The 23,146-nt window shown below is 44.7% G+C and overlaps 1 protein-coding gene across 5 annotated transcripts in view; it reads left to right on the forward strand.

Annotated features, from left to right (window-relative positions):
• Positions 1-3,700, forward strand: part of TAB2 (TGF-beta activated kinase 1 (MAP3K7) binding protein 2) — a 72,893-nt gene extending 69,193 nt beyond the window's left edge. For all 5 annotated transcript variants that reach the window (XM_066247907.1, XM_066247906.1, XM_066247905.1 and 2 more), the window contains one exon: positions 1,793-3,700. In XM_066247907.1, coding sequence (XP_066104004.1) covers positions 1,793-1,935 — 143 coding nt within the window. In that variant the 3' untranslated portion in view covers positions 1,936-3,700. The remainder of the gene's footprint in view (positions 1-1,792) is intronic.
• The last annotated feature ends 19,446 nt before the right edge of the window (positions 3,701-23,146 follow it).

Raw genomic sequence — 23,146 nt, forward strand, 5'->3', positions numbered from 1 at the left:
GATAAGATTGGTCTTGTCAGTTACTGAAGCCAGATAAGTACACGATGTTTTATTTCACTATTCTTTCTGCTTTTGTATATATGTTTGAAATTTTCCATGGTAAAAATTTAAAAAAGGAAAAAAAAGTCATCACTTAAAAGCCTTTTCACAAGATATAGAACCTTGTATACTAGCTATTTTTGGAGAAAGAAATCAACCGTTTTTGCCTTATGGCTAAAGTGAGGGGTTACTAATTTTACTGATAAAGGTTTATTTAGTTCTTAAAATCAGCTCCATTTCACAATGCATTTTTAAACAACTGAAGTTACACATCATCTTTTGCAATGTAACTTTCTCCTTTTTCAATTCTGATGGTTTCGTTTCCAAATGCCTCTAATAAAAAAGATGCATAATTCTAAGTACCAGATGAAATTGGGCAGATGTAAGAAAGCCATTGGAGATTTTTCATTTAAAAAAAGAAGTGTAGTGCCTGACCAGGCAGTGGCACAGTGGGTAGAGCATCAGACTGGGATGCAGAGGACCCAGGTTCAAGACCCCGAGGTCACCAGCTTGAGCGCAGGCTCATCTGGTTTGAGCAAAAAGCTCACCAGCTTGAACCCAAGGTCGCTGGCTTGAGCAAGGGGTTACTCGGTCTGCTGAAGGCCTGCGGTCAAGGCACATATGAGAAAGCAATCAATGAATAACTAAGGTGTTGCAACAAAAAACTGATGATTGATGCTTCTCATCTCTCTCCGTTCCTGTCTGTCTGTCCCTATCTATCCCTCTCTCTGACTCTGTCTCTGTAAAAAAAAAAAAAAAGTGTAGTATTGTCAGACCCTTGGTTTTTCAAATATTATCACATTGCTCATGCATGTGGCAAAATTTGTGAGGATACCTAAAAATTATGACCAAGACCTGAAGTTGAGATGTTTGCAATAAAATCCCCTTGAAGACTCATCAGTGCCTAGTGAGGTGGTGCTGCTGAAGAGGCACGGATAAAACTTCACTTCATTATCTTCAACTGTTAGAAAAACTTTCTACATTTTCACTTAGTTTGTCTTTCAGAATAGCAGAAAAGATATCATTTAATTAACATCTCAGTAACTGAATATTAGTAGGTGGAATTTGCAAAGTAATACACATTGTTTTGATATTTTGAATTATTAATTATATCCCTAGGTAGCAGAGATCTAAGAACGCATGCTCTTTTTACTCTAAACTCCCCAAAACTAATTAGTAGGCATACTATTCTAAATTTATAATGGGATCTCCCCACAAAAAGTTTTCTAAATATAATTTTATTTTAACCACAACCTTGGAGGAATGTATTCCTCATATTTAAGATACCTCTATTCATGCAAATACTCTGGCACATTGGCCTCTTAAAGCTGCAATGACTTTATATTTATCAGTAAGAAAGATTAGACTTAGAGGTGATGTATCTAAGACCTTGATGGCGAACCTTTTTATAAGAACCTCCCACTTTTGCAGTGCTGGTCAACCTGTTCCCTCTCGGGCGTTCCAGCTTTCATGGTGAGCCAATCGCAGCGTATATTGGGGGGAATGATGGTCCCTTCTCCTTAAAAAGAGACAGGTGACGGCATGGCGTCCATGTTGCTATTCCCCAGAGGAAGTAGCAGCTTGACAGAGATGGGTGAGGACGGGGTGAGGACCGGGCGTGTGTGTCAGTTTCAGTGAGATGCTTCATCTGGTCAACAGCCGGCTTCGTGCTGTGCAAGTAGTGTGTAAGATTGCCAGCAGTTTCTGATTTTGTGATTTTTACTTCTAAAATAATTTTTTTGCTTTCTTACAGATCAAAGGTCCACCGTCAAAACCCCAAAGACTCAAGATGCAGAGGATGATGAGGGAGCTCAGTGGAACTGCACTGCCTGTACTTTTCTGAACCATCCGGCCCTGATCCGCTGTGAACAGTGTGAGATGCCGAGGCATTTCTGAGCCAGAGGCCTAGACCTTCTCCACAACCACGTCTGAAGTGCAAGAAACCGGCCTGGCATCGGGGGAACAGTTTCACTGCTACACAGGATTTTGTCAAATTGAAGGTGTGACAAGACGGTGTGTGCTAATGTTAAATGTCAGCCCACGGAGCTCATAATACCTCAGTCTAATGCCATGGGCGGTGGAAATCCATCCCGTGAAAGGTGGTCTGCTGAAGGACTCGGTGGCGCTGCCTGGCCGTGGACAGTGTTCCCAGTAGCTATCACGGATATTCTCAGTATGTTCATGCCTAGGGTTCCCGGACCTTTTCCCCTCCTGTCACTACTGAATTTTGACAGGAGGAAGGAATAAAATGATGGCTTTTTTTTTTAAGCTTTCAGTGAAACACTACAAATATGAAGAAAAGGAACAAGGTTTAACTATTTAAAAACTGTTTGCTGCCACGTAGTGCCAACGGCTAGGGGAGGAACTTCCCAAATCTGTGGTCCTCTGGACCTGGCCGCGTCTTCCCCGAGCGTCTCCGCTCTGCGCCTCCCCGCCCTCCAGCCAAGGGCGGGACAGCAGCGCTGCGCTGTCTGCCCAGCCCCCAGAGCCCGCGCCGGTCCTGTACAGCTCTCCAGTCTGCGCGGGGCTCTGGCCTCCTCGTATGTCCTTATACTTCTGTATGTACAGTGTAATAGTCTTCTGTTAGCAATTTTCCTTTCTCTTTTAGTGAGTTAAGTACGATCATGTCCCTTTCTAAGCCTTACCCAAAAGAATGCCTTAAAATAAGAAAAGCATTAATGAAATGAAACTATGCACCGCACAACTTTCCTCCACGTCCTCTGTACGTGCCCTCGTGGGTGCCGACCCGGTGAAGACAGGTGCTGCACGGTGGCTGCAGACACTGTCACGAGACGGTGCCCGTAGGTCACACCGTACACTGGAGCGGTGGGTGACACACACAGTTTTATCTTCCACAGGGAAGCTTAAAGCAAAAGAGATTCTGAACCCGCTGACAGAGCGACAAGGCTAAGTTTGCCGTCTGCCTGGTGTCTCACAGAGCCTGCGCAGGAGGTCCCTGCTGGGCAAGTGCTCCAGTACCAGCCACAGCGCGGTACCCACAGCCCCTTTGCTGCGAGAGAAGTTTAAATGCTCTACTGCCGGCCTATTCGTTCCTTCACCTGAGTTGGTGGCAGTATCGTGTATTTATGAAACAAGGCTAGTCATATTTAGGATAACTGAAGAAAAGCTGGAAAAGAGGAAAACAAGCAAACTTGAACACTGAAGCAACCTCAAGCATCTCTTTATTTTGATGATATATTTTTATAAGGAAAATAAATATCCAGGTGATCAGGAATGTATATAACTAAATAAAGTCAAGGAAAAGAAATAGCAGTATGCATTTAAAAAGACAGCGTTATGAAATTATATATCAGTGCTTAGAATGGGGCTCACGGAAGTGCTGAAATGTAGCAAAAGATAAGAGGTAATGTAGACTGTCACCCACTGTAAATGTTTGCAAATGGATATTTTTTAAATAAACAGGATTATTACAGGTGATCTATATGAATGTCAGAGCCTTGATTCACAGGCTTTGCATTATGTATATGGGAAGAAATATGACAATCTTGTTAATTAGACAATAGACCCAAAGCCTTTACATTTGATGCATTTTGCTTTAAAAATAGGCCTTGTTTTTTCAGCTTCATCTGCAGTTCTATGTGAAGATTGATAAATCAGTTTTTACTTGTTTTATTAATAAAACATAATTTGGATATCTTGAGTTGATGGTTTTGTGATTTAGCTGGGTAAACTATCTTTGTAACAGATAAGTTATTTATAAAAATTAAAAAACTTATATTCTAATGTGGATTTTGTGAGTTGTTTTTAAAGATTGTGGGACAAGAGATATTTTCTAGTTAATTGAAACCAGAGAAAACTCATCCTGTAGTCTTCTGATTACCTCATGGCATTCGACTGCATTTCTGGATTATTTTTATTCATTTCCCTGGGCTTTTTCATTGAAGAAACTACATTTCAGCTGAGCAAGAAGAATGAGTAGAGCTTTTTTCATAGTTTGTTATAGCTTTTCCTTTTCTGGTTTTTTGTTTTTTTTTTTTTTAATTTACCCCATTGATGGAAACATGACTTCTCGGGTCATTTAGCCTGTCATTTAGTTAGTATTTGCTCTCCCATAATGTATAGTTGATGAGGATGGTGATGTTTCTCTTGAAGAGAACGTTTATGTTAAGAATTTTCAAAAAATTATGCCTCAATTTTTCTGAGCTTGAAAAGAGCAAAGTAGCACTTACGATCTCTTTAAGACATGGGAAACCCTGCCTTGCCTTGATTGGTCTTTCAAACCTAGTGGGACAGGGTTATAGTCTTCACGGGCAGATGTGAGGCCTGGATATGGTGGTGGTCTTCAGGAATTACTGTGCTCAAATGCAGTCACAAGAAGACGGGCTTCTGTTTCCCGTCACTGTCCTCGGGCGCTGACACTGACTGTATCTTAAGGGAAGGTGGGTAGTTAGCAAGCGGTTCATATAAACTGGATCCCTCAGGAAAACTTTCATATTAAAACAACCAGTATCTACTGTCATAACTAATACATTATATAAAGATGTATGTTGTATTGCACACTTATGTGGGGGAAAATGAAATTTTAACTTGTAAAATTTTTATTTTTAAAAAAATAACCTGGACCAACCTACAGTCTGATATTAATAGACTTTATATCACAGAAATGAAATCACGCAGAAAACCATAGGTAGTCCAAAACTATAATGGCTATTAACTTTAAACTTTTATTTTACAGCATTGATAAATAGCAAAGTTAACTGCATTTCAAATTTTTCTCTACCCCCATTTAATATTGACAGGAAGTTCTGGTGAGCAATGATGGGTTTGAGAGGGGACTGTGTAAGATAGAGTACTCAGTCCACGAGTGGCTGCAGTTGGCCCTGTTGCCTTAGGAAATAGTAAATCAGTAGCGGCAGCCAAGGCCATCCCAGATGTACTGTCTGCAGGCTGGGCATCAGCATAGTTCCCCAGACACTACTACAGAATACTCCTCTTTCTCTAGGACAAGTGAGCACATTGGACTCCAGTTTTCAGAAGCTGCAATTATATCCATTTTACTTGAAGATAAAATGGCTCAGAGCTGCATTTTAATTTTTATTGTTTCCATCTGAAAATATAATTAGGCAACTGAGAGAAAAAGGATTTTTTTCTAAAGACGACAATTGTGTAGCTTTATATTTGTTGAGTTAGGTTATCCCCAAGCGGTTTGGGTTTTCTTTTTTTAAAGGAGTATATAGTTAATTATGTAAAAATATTTGATGATGCATTATATTTGTTACTAACAAATTTCTTTGTTATTGGTTCAAAAATAGCATCGCCGTGTTATAGTATAATAGTTTATCGGTTTACCTAGTTGCTTGGAAAGGGTACAAAAGCAATTGCCTTTTTTACGCTGTGGCACATTGTTCCTCAAAAAGAACTTGTAAATCTCAAGAGTCAGGACAATTGGGGTTCAATTCTGGCATCTCCCCAGAAAATACTCCATAACTCTGGAATACTTCCCTGTGCTGTATTTCTCTGCCTGGGAAGTGAAGATAATTGTAGTCATGCCCCACCCCCTCGTGCGGTGTTAAAGGACTAGTGGGAAACTAGCTGAGCCGGCCCCTCTCACTAGGACTGGATGGTCCTAACGCAGCAGCTCATGCTCCTGTGTGAGTGGGTTTTCTCACTAGGACTGGATGGTCCTAACGCAGCAGCTCATGCTCCTGTGTGAGTGGGTTTTCTCACTAGGACTGGATGGTCCTAACGCAGTAGCTCAGGCTCCTGTGTGAGTGGGTTTTCTCACTAGGACTGGATCGTCCTAACGCAGCAGCTCATGCTCCTGTGTGAGTGGGTTTTCTCACTAGGACTGGATCGTCCTAACGCAGCAGCTCATGCTCCTGTGTGAGTGGGTTTTCTCACTAGGACTGGATCGTCCTAACGCAGTAGCTCATGCTCCTGTGTGAGTGGGTTTTTTCACTAGGACTGGATTCTCCTAACACAGTAGCTCAGGCTCCTGTGTGAGTGGGTTTTCTCACTAGGACTGGATTCTCCTAACACAGCAGCTCATGCTCCTGTGTGAGTGGGTTTTCTCACTAGGACTGGATCGTCCTAACGCAGCAGCTCAGGCTCCTGTGTGAGTGGGTTTTCTCACTAGGACTGGATCGTCCTAACGCAGCAGCTCATGCTCCTGTGTGAGTGGGTTTTCTCACTAGGACTGGATCGTCCTAACGCAGCAGCTCATGCTCCTGTGTGAGTGGGTTTTCTCACTAGGACTGGATTCTCCTAACGCAGTAGCTCAGGCTCCTGTGTGAGTGGGTTTTCTCACTAGGACTGGATCGTCCTAACGCAGCAGCTCATGCTCCTGTGTGAGTGGGTTTTCTCACTAGGACTGGATCGTCCTAACGCAGCAGCTCATGCTCCTGTGTGAGTGGGTTTTCTCACTAGGACTGGATCGTCCTAACGCAGCAGCTCATGCTCCTGTGTGAGTGGGTTTTCTCACTAGGACTGGATCGTCCTAACGCAGCAGCTCAGGCTCCTGTGTGAGTGGGTTTTCTCACTAGGACTGGATCGTCCTAACGCAGCAGCTCAGGCTCCTGTGTGAGTGGGTTTTCTCACTAGGACTGGATCGTCCTAACGCAGCAGCTCATGCTCTTGTGTGAGTGGGTTTTCTCACTAGGACTGGATCGTCCTAACGCAGTAGCTCAGGCTCCTGTGTGAGTGGGTTTTCTCACTAGGACTGGATTCTCCTAACACAGCAGCTCATGCTCCTGTGTGAGTGGGTTTTCTCACTAGGACTGGATCGTCCTAACGCAGCAGCTCAGGCTCCTGTGTGAGTGGGTTTTCTCACTAGGACTGGATTCTCCTAACGCAGCAGCTCAGGCTCCTGTGTGAGTGGGTTTTCTCACTAGGACTGGATCGTCCTAACGCAGCAGCTCATGCTCTTGTGTGAGTGGGTTTTCTCACTAGGACTGGATCGTCCTAACGCAGCAGCTCATGCTCCTGTGTGAGTGGGTTTTCTCACTAGGACTGGATTGTCCTAACGCAGCATCTCATGCTCCTGTGTGAGTGGGTTTTCTCACTAGGACTGGATCGTCCTAACGCAGCAGCTCATGCTCTTGTGTGAGTGGGTTTTAAGGCATTTTTTTCAACAGTATTAATGAACAAAATGGTAAGTTTGCTATTTATTTCTCTGAATTGGTCTATTTCAGTGCATCAAAATTTAGTATTTCAGTTACTGTGATTGAATTCTGTACCTTATCAAAAGGTCAAAAGGTTGGTTGCTTTGCAAAGATAAAATCATGCTGACCTAAAGATTAAGTGTGTTCATATTTCTGTTACTTACATGTCCAGCTATCTAAAGAATGTACATTTTATGGTGGAGCATAACAAATTATTTCTTCAGGAAAATAAACACTTTCTTCAAAGGATTTACTCCGATGTTTGCACAACTGCATATTTGTGTTAAGCCTAAGATTGACCCAGGGTACACTTCATCCTAGCCTCTCTTACAGATCTTTTCCCCCTCCTTTCTTCCTTTTCTGAGGCAGGAATATATTTCTCCTCTATCTCAACTACATAAGAGAACCATTACAGCTTACCAATCTGCATTCCAACAATGTTTATTGATCCTCATAGCACAGTGAACAAACACTGCAGTGTCTTCCCTGTGAAATGCTTTCCAGAGACACTGAGGAGAAGGATTTTTTTTTTTTTTTTTTTTACGGAGTCAGAGAGGGACAGACAGGGACAGACAGACAGGAACAGAGAGATGAGAAGCATCAATCAGTTTTTTGTTGCGCATTGCGACACAGTTGTTCATTGATTGCTTTCTCATATGTGCCTTGACCACAGGCCTTCAGCAGACTGAGTAACCCCTTGGTCAAGCCAGCGACCTTGGGTCCAAGCTGGTGAGCTTTTGCTCAAACCAGGTGAGCCCTCGCTCAAGCCGGCGACCTCAGGGTCTCGAACCTGGGTCCTCAGCATCCCAGTCCTATGCTCTATCCACTGTGCTACCGCCTGGTCAGGCGAGGAGAAGGATTTTCACTCCCACGTGTGACCCACTCACCAGTTCTTAGCAGGCTTGGTCCTTTCCACACTCATGGCTCATTGGTTCTCCTGCTTCCAGCTTCTGACTCACACCTCGGCACACTGCCGTGAGAATAAACACCAAGTGAGTCCACTTTCTCCTGTTCAGAAGTTTTGTTTCTCCAGGGCTGACTGGGCTTACTTGTGAGATTTTATAGTCTCATCCTTACCTACCTCTTCAGGATGGTTTGTTACTTTTCAATTGAATACTTTTACACTAAATTGGCCTAGTCACTTCCCTTAAAAGATCTTGCACATTCCCATTAATGTGCTTTTGTCTACCCCATTTCCGATCTCTCTACTTGAACTTTCAAGGATCGGGTCAAGGATCAAGATTATGAAACCCTTCCAAACTACACCTTCCCGTAGCACTTGCTGTATTTTCTGCCTGCTTGGCATTCATTGCTATTTTGACGTCCCTGTTTGCATACCAACATGGTAGGTGTTATGACATACCCCTCCGTGTTCCCTGCAGTAAATGCCCTTATGTCCTGTAAGAGGTCCGGAATCATTGATGGTGATAATGGTTCTTGAGGGCCAAGTTAAGTTTAAACATTTAGTCCCAGGTTAATCCGTGGTTGTAGCCATTTTGAACTTGGTATATATAATTATATTTTCTTACAGGACCAGTATTATCACAGGTTCCCAGGCCAACCCCCTAATTAACTGGAACACTTCGCATTTGATATACGAAGTAAGGCCAGTACTGCTGGGAAATGTTCATGTAACCGTGCAATTAACAGGATGTTTCTGTTGTCTTCTGTGTGGTTCTGGAAGAGGATGGACGAGTAGAGACCTTTGTAGATATTCAAATTGGCCTTTCTTGAAACAATTTTATTTATTGATTTTACCAGGCTGGAAACAGGGGGTAGGGGGCAGAAGAGAAGTAGTTACTTTACTCTAGCTGTTCATCAGTTGCTTGTCCAATGTGCCTTGACCAGGCAAGCCCAGGGTTCCGAACCGGCTCTCGGCGTTCCTGCTTGGCACTCTTAGCCACTGAGCCACCACAGGTCAGGCCAGAAGTTGGCATTTGAAATTGAAGCTCCTGGTTCTGTTAACATTCTATTTTAATTAATCTACAAATTTTAATTTTGCCTTTACTTGGATACAAATGTCTAAATGCCCTGTTGTTCTTAAGAAGGCTCAATTTTTTTCTCATAATTGAAGTAGAGAGGGATAGGGGCGATTTTTTCCTGAGAAAAATGGTCAAGGAAGGAGAAGAGAAGAAAATTGAAAGTGTGTAATAACCCTGTCCTCCCCTTTCCCAAAGAAAGAAAAGGCAGGCTTCTTACTAATGGAATGAGAGCAGAAAGCAGGACTATCCGCTATCACTTGGCTACATGTAACCAAGACACCGTGATGAATGCCATGAAAAGATGTTTGTTTTATTGCATGAATTGGCTCAAAGTCTTAATTACTACCTTTCGGTTTTTAATAGAACGATTTCACAAACCCTTTTGCTCAATGCCGAATTCTTTTCATACTAGGACAGTACACATCTAAGAACACTCATTAACTAACCCAGGCAGCCAAGCTCTGCTCAGCTACTGAATGAGAAGCAACTTCATTTCAGTGAATCATAACAGGTGATTTTGTTAAGACTGTGAAATTTCCAAAAGCATAATTATATTTAATATCAAATGACAAAAACAGCAAAGTTTTTAAAACTTGCTGCTGGTATGCCTCTTTATTAACCACAGACTGCCTCTTTCCCACTGTGTATGACCGTTACATACACGCTCCAGTTAAATGCACCAGCGTCACGTTACATGAAACAAATGACCCCCATGCTTTAAAACAAGTGAAGTCAAGAATAAGCGGGACTCACTGAAAACCTTAAACCCACTGTCACTTCTCTGAGCAGATGCTCTGGCATCCACATTTGCCATCGTGCAGACATCTTGAGGCCCCACCCCCACCCTCAGTTATATAAGGCTTTTGTTTTCATACCGCCTGACATCCGTCCACAAGTAAAAGGATTTTATTACTGTAATGAGTTCCAATTGTTTTCTGGGTTTTCTACAGGCCTGGCACTGAGGGAAAAAAATCCCTATCATTCTCCTCCGGGAGGGGTAACCACCTTCTGTCTTTCTTCCTACAGCCTGTTTTCCTTCCCTAAGGGGCCAGCTTCCGCGGCCATCAATTATGATTGGACATTGGCTTTTGGCATCCTGATTCATTCAGAAAGCGGGCTGAATGCTTGTTTTCTGACTCTTGCGTGTCATGTGCTTTTGATTATGTGTTGGGGGCGTATTGGACGTTTCTCACTGTGGTGCGGTTCATCCCAGCCCCCTGCCTGCGCTTTTCAGAGCAGTTCCGTGGACCCCGGCCAACCCTGGAATTGTGCGATCCCATCACTCCCTCTGGTTTTTGCTTTTGTTGTGTTTTTTAATCCACCAATGATTTTACGTTATAGCTATTGGTACTATTTTTATAATCATTATTCCTAATGTTGTCTATTTCCAGTCCATTCTAAGTTAATCCTTCCCTACAAGTCAGCATTTTCTCGGTCGGTCTGTAAGTCACACACCCAGAAGCTGAGCAGAATGGCCACGCTGACGCTTCCCTGGAACCGCTCGCTCCTCAGTCCTGAGCAGTCAGACCAGCTCTGCTCGCACATCCTCACACTAGACTGCGCATCTTCCTCACACTAGACCGCCCGCCCGGGCCGCCACGGCCGCATCTTCCTCACACTAGACTGCGCATCTTCCTCACACTAGACGGCCCGCCCGGGCCGCCACGGCCGCATCTTCCTCACACTAGACCGCCCGCCCGGGCCGCCACGGCCGCATCTTCCTCACACTAGACGGCCCGCCCGGGCCGCCACGGCCGCATCTTCCTCACACTAGACGGCCCGCCCGGGCCGCCACGGCCGCATCTTCCTCACACTAGACCGCCCGCCCGGGCCGCCACGGCCGCATCTTCCTCACACTAGACCGCCCGCCCGGGCCGCCACGGCCGCATCTTCCTGGCCTGATCAGGAGAAGCAGGAGCAGCTACTGCACATTTCCACTTCACCGTTTCTCTCAGAATCGAACTGTTCTGACAAGATTTGCTTCTTCAGATAGAGTACTGTTGTATATAATCATCCAAAATATCCTGAGCACATGCTTATTACTATGCTAGACACTGTTCTTCATGCTTTACAAACATCCTCATGTAACCCTCATGCCCAGAAGGTGGTATCCTGTCCCCATTCTGTAGAAGAGGGGTGGAGGCAGAACGAGGTTAAGTAACTCGGCCAAGGCCACACAGCTCATTAGACTCGGGGCCAGGGTTCAAGGCAGAGCGGCCTGCCCACTGCGGTGTGCTGCCCGAGCCTCTCCTGGGGACTGCACATTGCTTTTTCTTTATTCCAAAGCAGCTACATACATCATCAGCTGTCTCTACAGTCTAGATTTCAGATATATTTGAGTTTTACATTTCAAGTTTTGCTACTTCCACCTTTTGCTGGTCTTCCTAATCATGTCCCTCTATGTGAGGACAAGGTCTCTAATTTTGTTCACCACTGATATCCCCCCGGTGTGGGCCTGGCACAGAGTCGGTACACGGTGAATTTTAACTTCCATTTTTTCTATCATTTCCCCTTCCAATGCTTCTCGATAGCTCATTCCTGCCGCAGGCCGGGCAGTGTGTACGGGATATAAAGCGGCACCTCGGAGAGCTTACGAAGGGGAAGTCTGCGCGTGTGCTGACAGCCCTCACCGTGCTCGGAGTGCGCAGCTTAGGACTCTGCCCACTCACCACGTCATCGTTCACTTGCGTAGAACGGTGAGAATCGTGAGTCACCTGATGCTCACATGCCCGCTGAGATCAAAGAGCCTGACAACACACTGCCTCCTTGTTGCAACTCCTACTGTATACAGGTGTCCTTTTCTATGGTCTGTACAGTGCCACCTTTTTGCATTTTTGTGCCCTTATTGGTGATTTTGCTGTTTAAAATGACCCCAGGCGTAGTGCTGGTGGGTTGTCTTGCGTTCCTAAGTTCGAGAAGCCCCTAATGTGCTTTCAGAGAAGAGTGGGTGTGCGAGATAGCGTTGTCCAGGCAGCAGGCACCGTGGCCGGCGAGTCCAATGTTAGTGGGCCAACAAGGTATATTAACTAAGGTGTCTTTAAACAGAAACACATATAAAACAATGTCATGTGTTGACTGGTTGATGAAACTGTAACCAAAGGCTCATGAGAACCTACTCCTGTATTTACCTAGGAGCGAGAGTTCAGTATTTGTTAACTCAGTGTTTGGAGACTTTCTACAGTATAACTACTATAAACAACAAGAATCGACTGAAATTATAAGTGCTGTACGAAGATACAAAGTTCTGTGAAGGGAGAGATGACTTCCAGTGAGTGAGCCAGGGGCAGTTTAGAAAAAGGAGGCATTTGTGAGGGGGCTCAAAGGGGAAGGGGGAAGTGAGAGTCTGAAAGAGGTGGGAAGACCCTCTGCTTGCAGAACACAGAGCCGGGTGGAGTCTGGAAACTAGGGGCTCTTCAGAGATCTGCACTTAACCTGCTTGGCTAAAAGGGTGTCCGGTTTAGGAAGACAAGCGTCGTTTCAGGGTGGACGATTAAGAGTGTACTTAATTTGACAGGCAGAAATGAGCTGTGAAAATAATTTGGGTCATTTGCTCAAGAGAAATGAAAATGTAAATCAACATAAAGACTTGAACATGGAGGACTGTTGAACAGCCGAATTCAAAGTAGCCCCAACCTATATGTCCATCAGCAGGTGAAGGGATAAACAGATTGTGGCTCGTCTATACATTGGAATCCTACTCTGCATTTTAAAGAGACATATACAACAATACAAATGAGTCTTTTTTTTTTTTTGTATTTTTTCTGAAGCTGGAAACGGGGAGAGACAGACTCCCGCATGCGCCCAACCAGGATCCACCAGGCACGCCCACCAGGGGGCGATGCTCTGCCCACCAGGGGGCGATGCTCTGCCGCGACCAGAGCCACTCTAGCACCTGGGGCAGAGGCCAAGGAGCCATCCCTAGCGCCCAGGCCATCTTTGCTCCAATGGAGCCTTGGCTGCGGGAGGGGAAGAGAGAGACAGAGAGGAAGGAGGGGGGGGGTGGAGAAGCAAATGGGCGCTTCTCCTATGTGCCCTGGCCGGGAATTGAACCCGGGTCCCCCGCACGCCAGGCCGACGCTCTACCGCTGAGCCAACTGGCCAGGGCCTACAAATGAGTCTTAAGTGCATTATGCTGAGTGAAAGAAAGCAAAGAGTACATTCTGTATTATTTGATGAATATGAAATTGTAGAAAGGGCAAAGCTAAGTAGTGGTGGAAAGCAGAGAGGCGGGGATAGGATTCACAAAAAAAGGCACAAGGGAACCTTTTGGAGTGGTTGGTATTTTCTACATCTTGACTATAGCAAGGTTATGTAGGCCTATTCATTTGTCAAAAAATTTTAAATGGGTGCATTTTGCATAAAAATTGTTGAGTGTGAGTTTGTGAATGTGCTTTATTATATGTAAATTAAATTTATTTTAAAAGGTTTAGAGGAGGAAACATCTGATATGATTCAATACATTGTCCCATCCTGCTAAACAAACACCCACAAGAAAGGCGAATAAAGAGAAAGGCAGAAACAAGGTCCCAATGCTCCCTTAGTAATTATGAGGAATAAAGTAAAACCTTGTCACATCTAAAGCTAAAAACTCACAGGCATCATTCCATTCGAGAACATCCATTATCTATACAGTTGCTAACTTGCATTTTATTTACAATTCCATATTAGTGGTATACATACTGTAAGGCCATTGGCCAAGGCCAGGCAGGTTCACATTGAATTCGGGCAGACGGTAGAGAAACTGTGAAGCTGGAAAGCGTGGGGCCATACCCGCTTATTGGAGGCTCGCAAAGACAGGTGGGCAAATAAACAAAAGTGAAGGAGCTAATAAACAAAGGAAAAGCTGCTATTCGCAGTAAGGGCAAGGGAGCAAGGAAAACCGCACCTCCCGGCAGTGAGAGAGAGATCTGGGAGAGAGATCTGGGAGAGAGATCTGAGAGAGAGATCTGAGAGAGAGATCTGAGAGAGAGATCTGAGAGAGAGATCTGAGAGAGAGATCTGGGAGAAGCCGCGCCCCAGGGGAGGCACCCACAGCCTCATATAGGCTGTGCACACGGGCCTCTGCCACGGGCTCACGCACTCATCAAAGTGCTTGCAGCTGGTAAACCCGTGAGCAAGCCAAACGCTGCTGCCCCACAATAATATTGCTATCTCTGCGTACATTTCACTATGCAGCATCTTGGACTGACAAATCCCAAACAACTATTTAACTACTAGAGATGAAGCTGCATTTAGAATTTCTTTTTTCTTTTTTAAGTGCAGTCATATGTGCCAAGTGCTCTTCTGGATTCTGGGGATACAACAGGGAGAAGACCCAGTGTCACCCCGGTGCTTGTCGGTCCCTGGGATCGCTGGTAGCCCTGGACTGCCATGCCACTTCCTCATGTCCCCTTTCAGTATGTTGTCTGATTGCTTCCAGAAGGGTCTTGTTTATACAGTGTAACGCCGGTGGCCAAGGCCAGACAGGTTCACATTGGATTCCGGCAGATGGTAGAAAAACTGGAGTCGGAAAGCGTCAGGCCATTCTGTTTCATAAAAGTCTCACAACGGCAGACAAGCACACAGGCAGGGAAACCACCTCTCACGCAAACAAACAGCAAAATGGCTTCTCGAAGTGGCGGGCAGGCAATCACCATCCGCAATTCCTCCTGAGCGAAAGCTCCCACATAGCCTTATAGAGGCCACACACGCGTGGTGCTTACCTCGTGCTCACCCACTAATCAGGCAAAGCGCTTACACCTGGAAAGCCCGCGAGCAAGCCTACCACAGCTGCCTCACATACAGTATCTTGGTTTCAGATTCTGATGCTCAAAATCAGAGTAAGTTTCTAAATGTGAGCAAACATTACCTTTTGCCGAGAAATGATAAACTTGAAAGCTCTTCCGACTTCTGCTTTGTGATACAGTGAAGAACCTCATTAGCCAAAGGGTTAGGCTAAGGGGTTTGGCTAAATGCCCTGAAAATGAGCGTTTCGTTTCTCCAGGACCGGTTTGAGTTGTGAAGCAGTTGAGGCGGGTGACAGGGAGATGGGCGAGTAAGCAGGTTGGGGGCACCGCCCCCTGAAGGCCCACAGCCTTTGCCCTGGGAGCCGCCCCGGATGCGTCTCACTCTCGTGCTGCGCTTATTGATATCGGGTTTTCTTTCAGTCGGATGAATTTTCGCAATCTGACATCATTTTTTTGTTTCTTTCCCACTGTCTTTCTTTAAATATTCTCTTTAACAAGGAAGCTGGGGCATCTCAGAAAGTTGATTTCTTTCCACCTTAAACTCTGTGTTGGGGAGAGAACAGCACATGTGTGGTTTCTTTCCTTGGACTCCACTTTCTTGCTTTCTAAGCACATCGTGAGGACGTCTTTCATCAGCTGAGCCCTATGTGGCTCAGCTCCGAACTGCTGAATCAACAGAACGGAAGTCAAGCAAAAGAAAAGCAGGAATACACACAGAGGCATAATTACAAGGGACGCTTTTTAGGTCGAAAACATTGCTCACCCGGAAAAAACTTGACAGAGAAAAGTTTAAGCTGTTTCCAGTTTTCTCATCAGCAGTATTTTCTTACAGAGTGCATATTGCCATAGTTCAAAAGAAAAGATTCGATGCGAGGACTAAAGGTTTGATGGATTCCAAAAAATGACGGGAGCTTTCAGAACACCTGATATTGATGGTAGGAAACGAAGGCTAAGCCGAGAAAGCTGGGGGGCCCAGGGGTTCGGGGCCAGAGGCAGCGGTCTGCGTCCAGAGCCCCACTCTCTCCTCCCTACTCCATGCCAGAAGGGCCTGGAAATCCACGTGCGGCCATCCCCTCTATGCACGAGAAGGAAGATCTTCCTACAGTGGGCCTTTACCTACCCACGTTAGCTTGTGAGGGCATTTACACTTGAGGAAGACCACCTCTACCCCTCTTCACAAAGTACTAACGTAGTAAGGTATTTGAAGAACTTCCTTGCTTTTTCAATAGGAGATATAATTTGTATATTGCTCTCTTTCTCCCTCTCTTTGAATCCTAGGAATAACATGTCCCTAGGCAATGGAGGGAGGGGAGAGACATGGGGAAAATCTGTGAAATGTCTGTCTTGTGAATCCCCGCCTGTATGTAGTTGTAAGCTTGCGTCATGATGTTATGCCTCCCCCCACCTGTATGTGGTCAAAGAGTATATAAGCAGCCTCTGAGAGGTAATCAGGGTAGGAGGAATGCCCCCTGTGTGCCGCCAGCTTTTTCATAATAAAAGTCCTCAAAATTCATATTGGACTTGGTGTCTCTACATGAACCCACAGAAATGAGGCACAGTACTTTATAACACTAATGGCGATAGAACACATAGGAACTATTGCAACATTAACACAGACTTCGTGCCTGGACCTCGGGGAGGAACAGCAGCTGCGCAGAGGAAGCCGGGCAAGCCCAGCAGGGTGAGCCCTATTCCTGCGGCCCCCAAATGCCAAGTGTCAAGCTCACCGCAATCTGTCACCGAGTGTTTCCGTGAACTGGGGCAAAATATGAAAAATGAGAACAATGTGCTGAATTTTCATAAAGAAAAATTGATTTTGTTTTCAAGGCTGCTTTTATTCTAACATTTTTAAACTTCTTTATAGAATGTCACCCCCTTGAGAAATTGCCCAACAGTAGAGCCATACAATCCCAAGACAGTCTGTTAGTTCACAGCCCCCCCCCCCCCGGAAGCAGACGCTGAGACCGGGGTGAAGTGGCAGGGGGTGCAGGATGAGAGGCGGGGGAGGCGGGGACAGCCTGCGGAGCACCTGCAGCTCGCCCCGGGGGGGGGGGGGGGGGGGCCGGGAGGGAGAAGGGGCGGGCAGAGCGCAGACGGGCGGGCGGATCTGAGACTGCGCACTGACCACTGGCCGGCTCCGAGGGCGCCCGGGTCGGGGACCGCTCTGGGCGTGCAGTTTCAGGAGCTGCGGGGGGAGGTGGGGCCGAAGTAACGGAGTCTCAAAGGCTCGGCGACAGGAAAGAGCCTGGAGCACCTGAGGGACTGACAAGAGCCCAGGCAGCCTAGAGTCCAGAGCGAGGAGGGGCGGTGGCCCGAGCAGGGGCCGCACTGGGAGGTAACAGCGGGCAGGCGCGAGTCTGAGGCCACTTAGGGGTCTGCTTCGAGCAGCCGAGGGTGTTAAACCGGGAGTGCCGGGTCTGCCTGCTTTTTCCAGAAGCCCGCTTTGGCAACAAGTGTAGAAGATGAGTTGGCGTGGGGGCAGGAGGGGCCCGAAGCTATCGTAAGGACAACATTGCCCAGCAGGCAGTGCACAGCGCAGGGAAACAGCAGCCAGTGCGCCAGGGCAAAGCCTTACTCGTAAACGGAAAAGTGCAAGCAAACCACAGTGCAACGGGACTCACGCCCATCTCGTTAGCAGCAGTGAGAAGGCTGTCGATGCGTTTCCGGTGAGAATGGGGGAGAACAAGCTCTGAAACCCGGCCAGACAAGTTAGCAGAACCAAGTGAGGGTGAAGATGTTCTCCTCAGCAATTCTATTGCTAGGAAGGCGCCCGATGGACGCTCATCCACGAGCCAGAGAAGATATAAGTTTAAGAACATCTATGCTAGCATGGTTTGTAATCCCGGGGGGGGGGGGGGGGAGGGCGGATAACCTAAATGCCCTCCTACCTGTGAATCAGGACACATTCATACCCTGGAATCTACACAGCAATGAAAACAAACTGGAGCCACCTGTGCTAACAGAGATACAGCCCCAAATAAAAAGTGAAAAGGGCACATTGCAGGCAGGAGGATTACATGGCATTTGGTACCACTCACATAATGTAAATGCAAAGCAGTGTGTTTTCAGACTTGCATATACGGTACATGGTAGATGAATAAAAGGCAGAAGGATGGTAGACACCAGCTTCAGTGGTTCCCATGGGGGGAGGGGGCAGGCGGTGACAAGACCTGGAGTCGGAAGACCCATCTCTGTCTATAGTAGTCTCGTCCTTTGAAAAATTTGATGCGTTTAATGGCTATCATGAGCACTTATAAAATCAGAGTTGTACAGTAGATGCACAGGTATATGTCGTAACGTTTTCTGCATTTTTGTATGTTTAAAATCTTTTATTCAGAAAGTTTGGGGGTGGGGAGAGATGATCCAAGTAACCCAGGAGAGAGTCCCGCGGGGGCGATCACAGTGGAGAAGAAGACAGGGCAGGGAGGACACAGATGGACTGGAGATTTGATGTTGTCAAATGGAGAGCGTCGTGCAGGGGTGTCCCCAGCTTCAGGTAAGGGCAGCCAAGCAGGTGGGGGAGACAGGACACAGATAGAGGGAGTTGGGGGGAAGTTCAGGACCTCAGGTTTGAGCGTGTTGAGTCCCAAGCACCAGTGAGTCACTCCAACAGCGCAGTCAGAGGACAGCTGACCCTGTTACAGACCGAAGAGGCAGCTTACGGTCCATGATGACCCGAGCGAGGTGTGATGTCACCCAGAGAAAGGGAGTGAGGAAGGCAGCCTGACCCACCCTCCCTCTCTTCGCAGGTGGGCAGAGCAGGGGAGAGGGGCAGAAAAAGGGGAATTTGACATCTCTGTTTATTAAAACAGCCAGATTATACAAAGCGAACAGGAAAATGTTCACAACAAATTAAAAAGACTAGCATTCTTAAATGAATAAATAAAGAGAAGACCCTGCTAACCAAGCAGGTAAAATGCTTACAGACAAACCACCAAAGGAGAATCAAACGTGTTAGGAAACATATGGGAAAAAATGATCATCAGTGACGTGGAAGTTTTGAGTGCCCTCCTCTCAGATGGCTGGCGTGGACCTGCTGGTGGCGGTTTGAGGGTTTGTTTTTAATAAATTCTTGCTGGTGGGGAGGTGGTCAAGTGCAGGGCCTCCTGCGCTAATGGTGAGGGTAGAAATTTACATGCCTTTTTGGGAAGCAATTTGGCAATAGCCTTCGGAGGCCTTAAAATATCAGTTACTTTGCTTGCATCCAGTAATTCCACTTTGGGTAAATTCTGAAATGGTGAAAAAGCTTTACCCCAGAGACATTTATATTTATAATAGCAGTAAACAAATGATATTCAATAAATTAGTGAACTGTAGCTCTCCACTGTGAAAAATATCACATAGTTTAACAGGTGATGTTTAAAAAGTGTGTTATAAGATGAGGAAATGCTCATGTTATCATTTAAAACACAGAATAATTATATCTGGAGAATGATTTCAACCATACATCTGCAAACCAACAGCAGCAACAACTAAATACTCATATATTGAAAACATATCGGGAAATGCAGCAAAAACATGAAGTGGTTGATTTTTTTCCCCTTATCATTCTTCTATATCCCCTGTGTTTTCTATAATGTGTATTATTTCTTTAATAATGGAATATACACGCATATTATTTTCCAAAGAAAAACTAATGTTAGGACTTTTCACTCAACATGTGGATGTGTCGTGTTCAGTTACCACGAGGTAAGTGCCACTCCCGGCTTATGAGGAGGGGCGGGAAGCAGGAAGGCCTGGGCAGAGGTCATCACATGACTTTTTCCCTGCATCATGTTTGGCTTTGGCTTCAATGGCTTTTTAATATTTCTCCAGGGAAAGCAATAGTCTTGCATTCTTTATCACAGGGGTCCCCAAACTTTTTACACAGGGGGCCAGTTCACTGTCCCTCAGACCGTTGGAGGGCCGGACTATAAAAAAAAACTATGAACAAATCCCTATGCACACTGCACATACCTTATTTTAAAGTAAAAAAACAAAACGGGAACAAATACAATATTTAAAATAAAGAACAAGTAAATTTAAATCAACAAACTGACCAGTATTTCAATGGGAACTATGGGCCTGCTTTTGGCTAATGAGATGGTCAATGTCTGGTTCCATATTTGTCACTGCTAACCGTAACAAGTGATATGATGCACTTCCGGAGCCGTGGCGCGAGCGTCCCACATTATGGGAAGTAGTACTGTACGTGAGCAACGCAGCATCCGCATCCTGTGCTCCTCTCACCACCAATGAAAGAGGTGCCCCTTCCGGAAGTGTGGCAGGGGCTGGATAAATGGCCTCATGGGGCTGCATGTGGCCCCCAGGCCGTAGTTTGGGGACCCTGCTTTATCATCTTTCCTGAAGAGCCCATTCAAGCGAGAAGAATATAGAAGATAAACTCTGAGCAACCTCACAGATTAGCCAGCACATGGCACACAGCTAGACTCTGCATAGGGCACCCACGGGCCACATGTGGCTGCTCATGTTTATGGTTAAGTAAAATTGAAAGTCTGGTTCCTTAGTCACACTAGCCACATTTCAAAGGCTCAGTAGCCATATATGAACATTGACCCCTCTTGGACAGAGTAGGACATGGCCGTCTTCACAGGAGCTGCTATTGATCAGAACTAATGGAGAAAATTTCCTGGCTTTTCCCATCTGCAAAGATGGCAGCTCGACATTAAAACATTATAAAAGAAATGCACATTAATATATTAAAGGAGAAAATGTAACTATTTCAATAGATATAGACAAAACATTCAGAGAATTCAAGGTTTATACAAAAATCGATACACCAATAATAGACTATAGGAAAGTATAAAGAAAAAAAGAACCAATTTAAAATAACAAAATTTACAACGTACCCAGGGATAGTTTCAATAATATGTGTACTCATCCCTTTGTAGAGAAAATTATAAATCATTATTAAACGATAATATGTCCCTAGCTGGGATGATTCAACATTATAAAGATGTCGATTCTCTACAAATTAATCTATAAATCTATAAACTCAAAACAATCCTAATGAAATTTCCAATAAGGCTATTTTTGTGAGACTTGACAAACTGATCCTAACATTTATCCAGAATTAAGGACCAAGAATGCCTAAGACACTTCCAAGAAAAAAATAGGAGAGGAGAGACTTGCTCTACCATAAACTTATTCATTCATTCATTCATTTATTTGACAAGTGTTACTGAGTACCTACTGTATGCTCTAGCTTTAGGTGCTGGGAGTATAGTAGTCAACAAAGCGATTGGCAACCTGTGCCCTCACAGGGTTTAGTAACACTGCAAATATCAAGACTTGCTCTAAAGCCATAATAATTGAGATGCTGTGGTATTAGCACAAGCACAGGTGGGCAGGACAGACAGCCCAGAATCAGAAACTTGATAGGAGATGGTGTTTGATAGAGGAACAGGGTGTCCATGTGGAGAAAAAAATTCCTCACCCTACACAAAAATCAATTGTCGGTGGATTAAAGATCTAAATTGAAATGTAAGACCTTAAAACTTTTAAGAGAAAATATAGAATAATATCTGTGTGATAGTCCCTAGAGTTTAAATAAATCACAGACTGGGGAAAAATATTTCCAAAGCATGTAACTAAAAAAATTATTATCCAGTATATGTATGTGACTACTACAAAACAATAGGAAAAAGACAATGCATTAGAAGATGAGCAAGTGAGGTAAACCAATAATTCACAAAAGAGGAGACTCAGAAAGGTAAACACCAAAAGATAGAAATTAGAAAATGCAATTTAAAACAATAGAATTACAAATCAGATTGGCAAGGAAAAGAACAAAATTAAAGGACAAAGGAAATACGTCAATAAAGTGGCTGAAGAAGTTACAACCCATTGGTAAAATGTAAAATTGAAATGTACCTGCTCATAGTCTTCAAAATTTCACTCTTAGGTAGAGAAACCATCCTGCACAGAGCCCTGTGTAAGAACAGACATTGTGCAGAAGGCAGATTGATACTTGTCTGGGCTGGGATTTATTGTAAGTGATCACTGCATCTTACTGAAGTGATAGAAATGGTTGAAATCTGATTTGGTAATGGTTGCACAACTAAGTAAATTTACTACAAATCATTGAATTGTATGCAAAGTGGATGAACTATATATATGCTATGCAAGTTATAACTATGTTTTAAAATTGTCTTTGCAGACTTATCTGCCACAATGAAAACGTTAGAAACTGCAAATAACTTTACAAATTGGTTGTTGTAGAGATTCAATTGACTGCAATACAGTGGTTCAAATAAATAAACCAGAGCCACTTATATCAACATGAATAAACCCCCAAAATAAAAATAACAGTAGAAACAACTAGCAAATTAATGCATATACTGGAAATGATAACAGTTATATAGAATATGAGAACAGGCAGAACGGTGTTATATACTGTTTATTACATACAAATGTAGTGGTGGTGTACAAATACACACAGGAGTGCTGAACACCCGACTTTCAATAGCGATTGTCTCTGGAGAGCAAGGAGTGTAGATAAACCGTTACTGCAATGTTTGATTTCTTTAAACAGGACACTGGAGCAAACATCGCAAGTTGTTAACATTCAACTCAAGTCGGCATAATTTTCTGTACATGCGAAACAGAATTTGAAAATACAACATAAAAACTTTTTATGAGTCTTTCCAGTTGCTGATGATACCCACAGCTTTTACATCTTCCACAAAGAGCTAGAACTACCAGAGTGAAAGTATAGGTGACTTTTATCTATATATTTTATAATCATCTTCAACTGTTTACGGGTTATTGGCCTCAGACTGGGCACCGCTAGACCTTTGGGAACCCCACGATGATGCAGAAAGCCAAAGGCAGATAAAGTTGGACAGTGGTCAACTGTCTGGAGCCCCGGTCAATACAATACATGTCGATACATGTTGTGTACAACAGTGGCACCTAATGGTCAGTGTAGGTACTACAATGCGCTCTTGGGTCTAAGAAGGGCTGGGAAGCAAGGCCGAGCCTTGCCTCTTGTGGCCCTTTCGTCCAAAGGTTCTTACGTGAAAGAGAAAGGATTTCGGACTGGAGTGGGTAACGGTTTATGAGCTCCCTTCTTACTTTAGCTGCAGCAGATGAACACCCCCTTAGAAGCCTTAATTAGTTCTGAGAATTCCAGGAGTTAAGGGAATCCAGCTTAGCACCCTAAACTTTTCTCCCGACTTCCTCCCCAAGACCAAGGCAGTGTCTGAAGCCCCTCAAAAATAATGCTTCAAACCTACAGTTGAAGTGAGGTTTCAGGGGGAAAATATTTGGGGGGGAA

The sequence above is a fragment of the Saccopteryx bilineata genome, chromosome 12 (genome assembly GCF_036850765.1).
Source record: "Saccopteryx bilineata isolate mSacBil1 chromosome 12, mSacBil1_pri_phased_curated, whole genome shotgun sequence".
NCBI classification, from domain to species: domain Eukaryota; kingdom Metazoa; phylum Chordata; class Mammalia; order Chiroptera; family Emballonuridae; genus Saccopteryx; species Saccopteryx bilineata.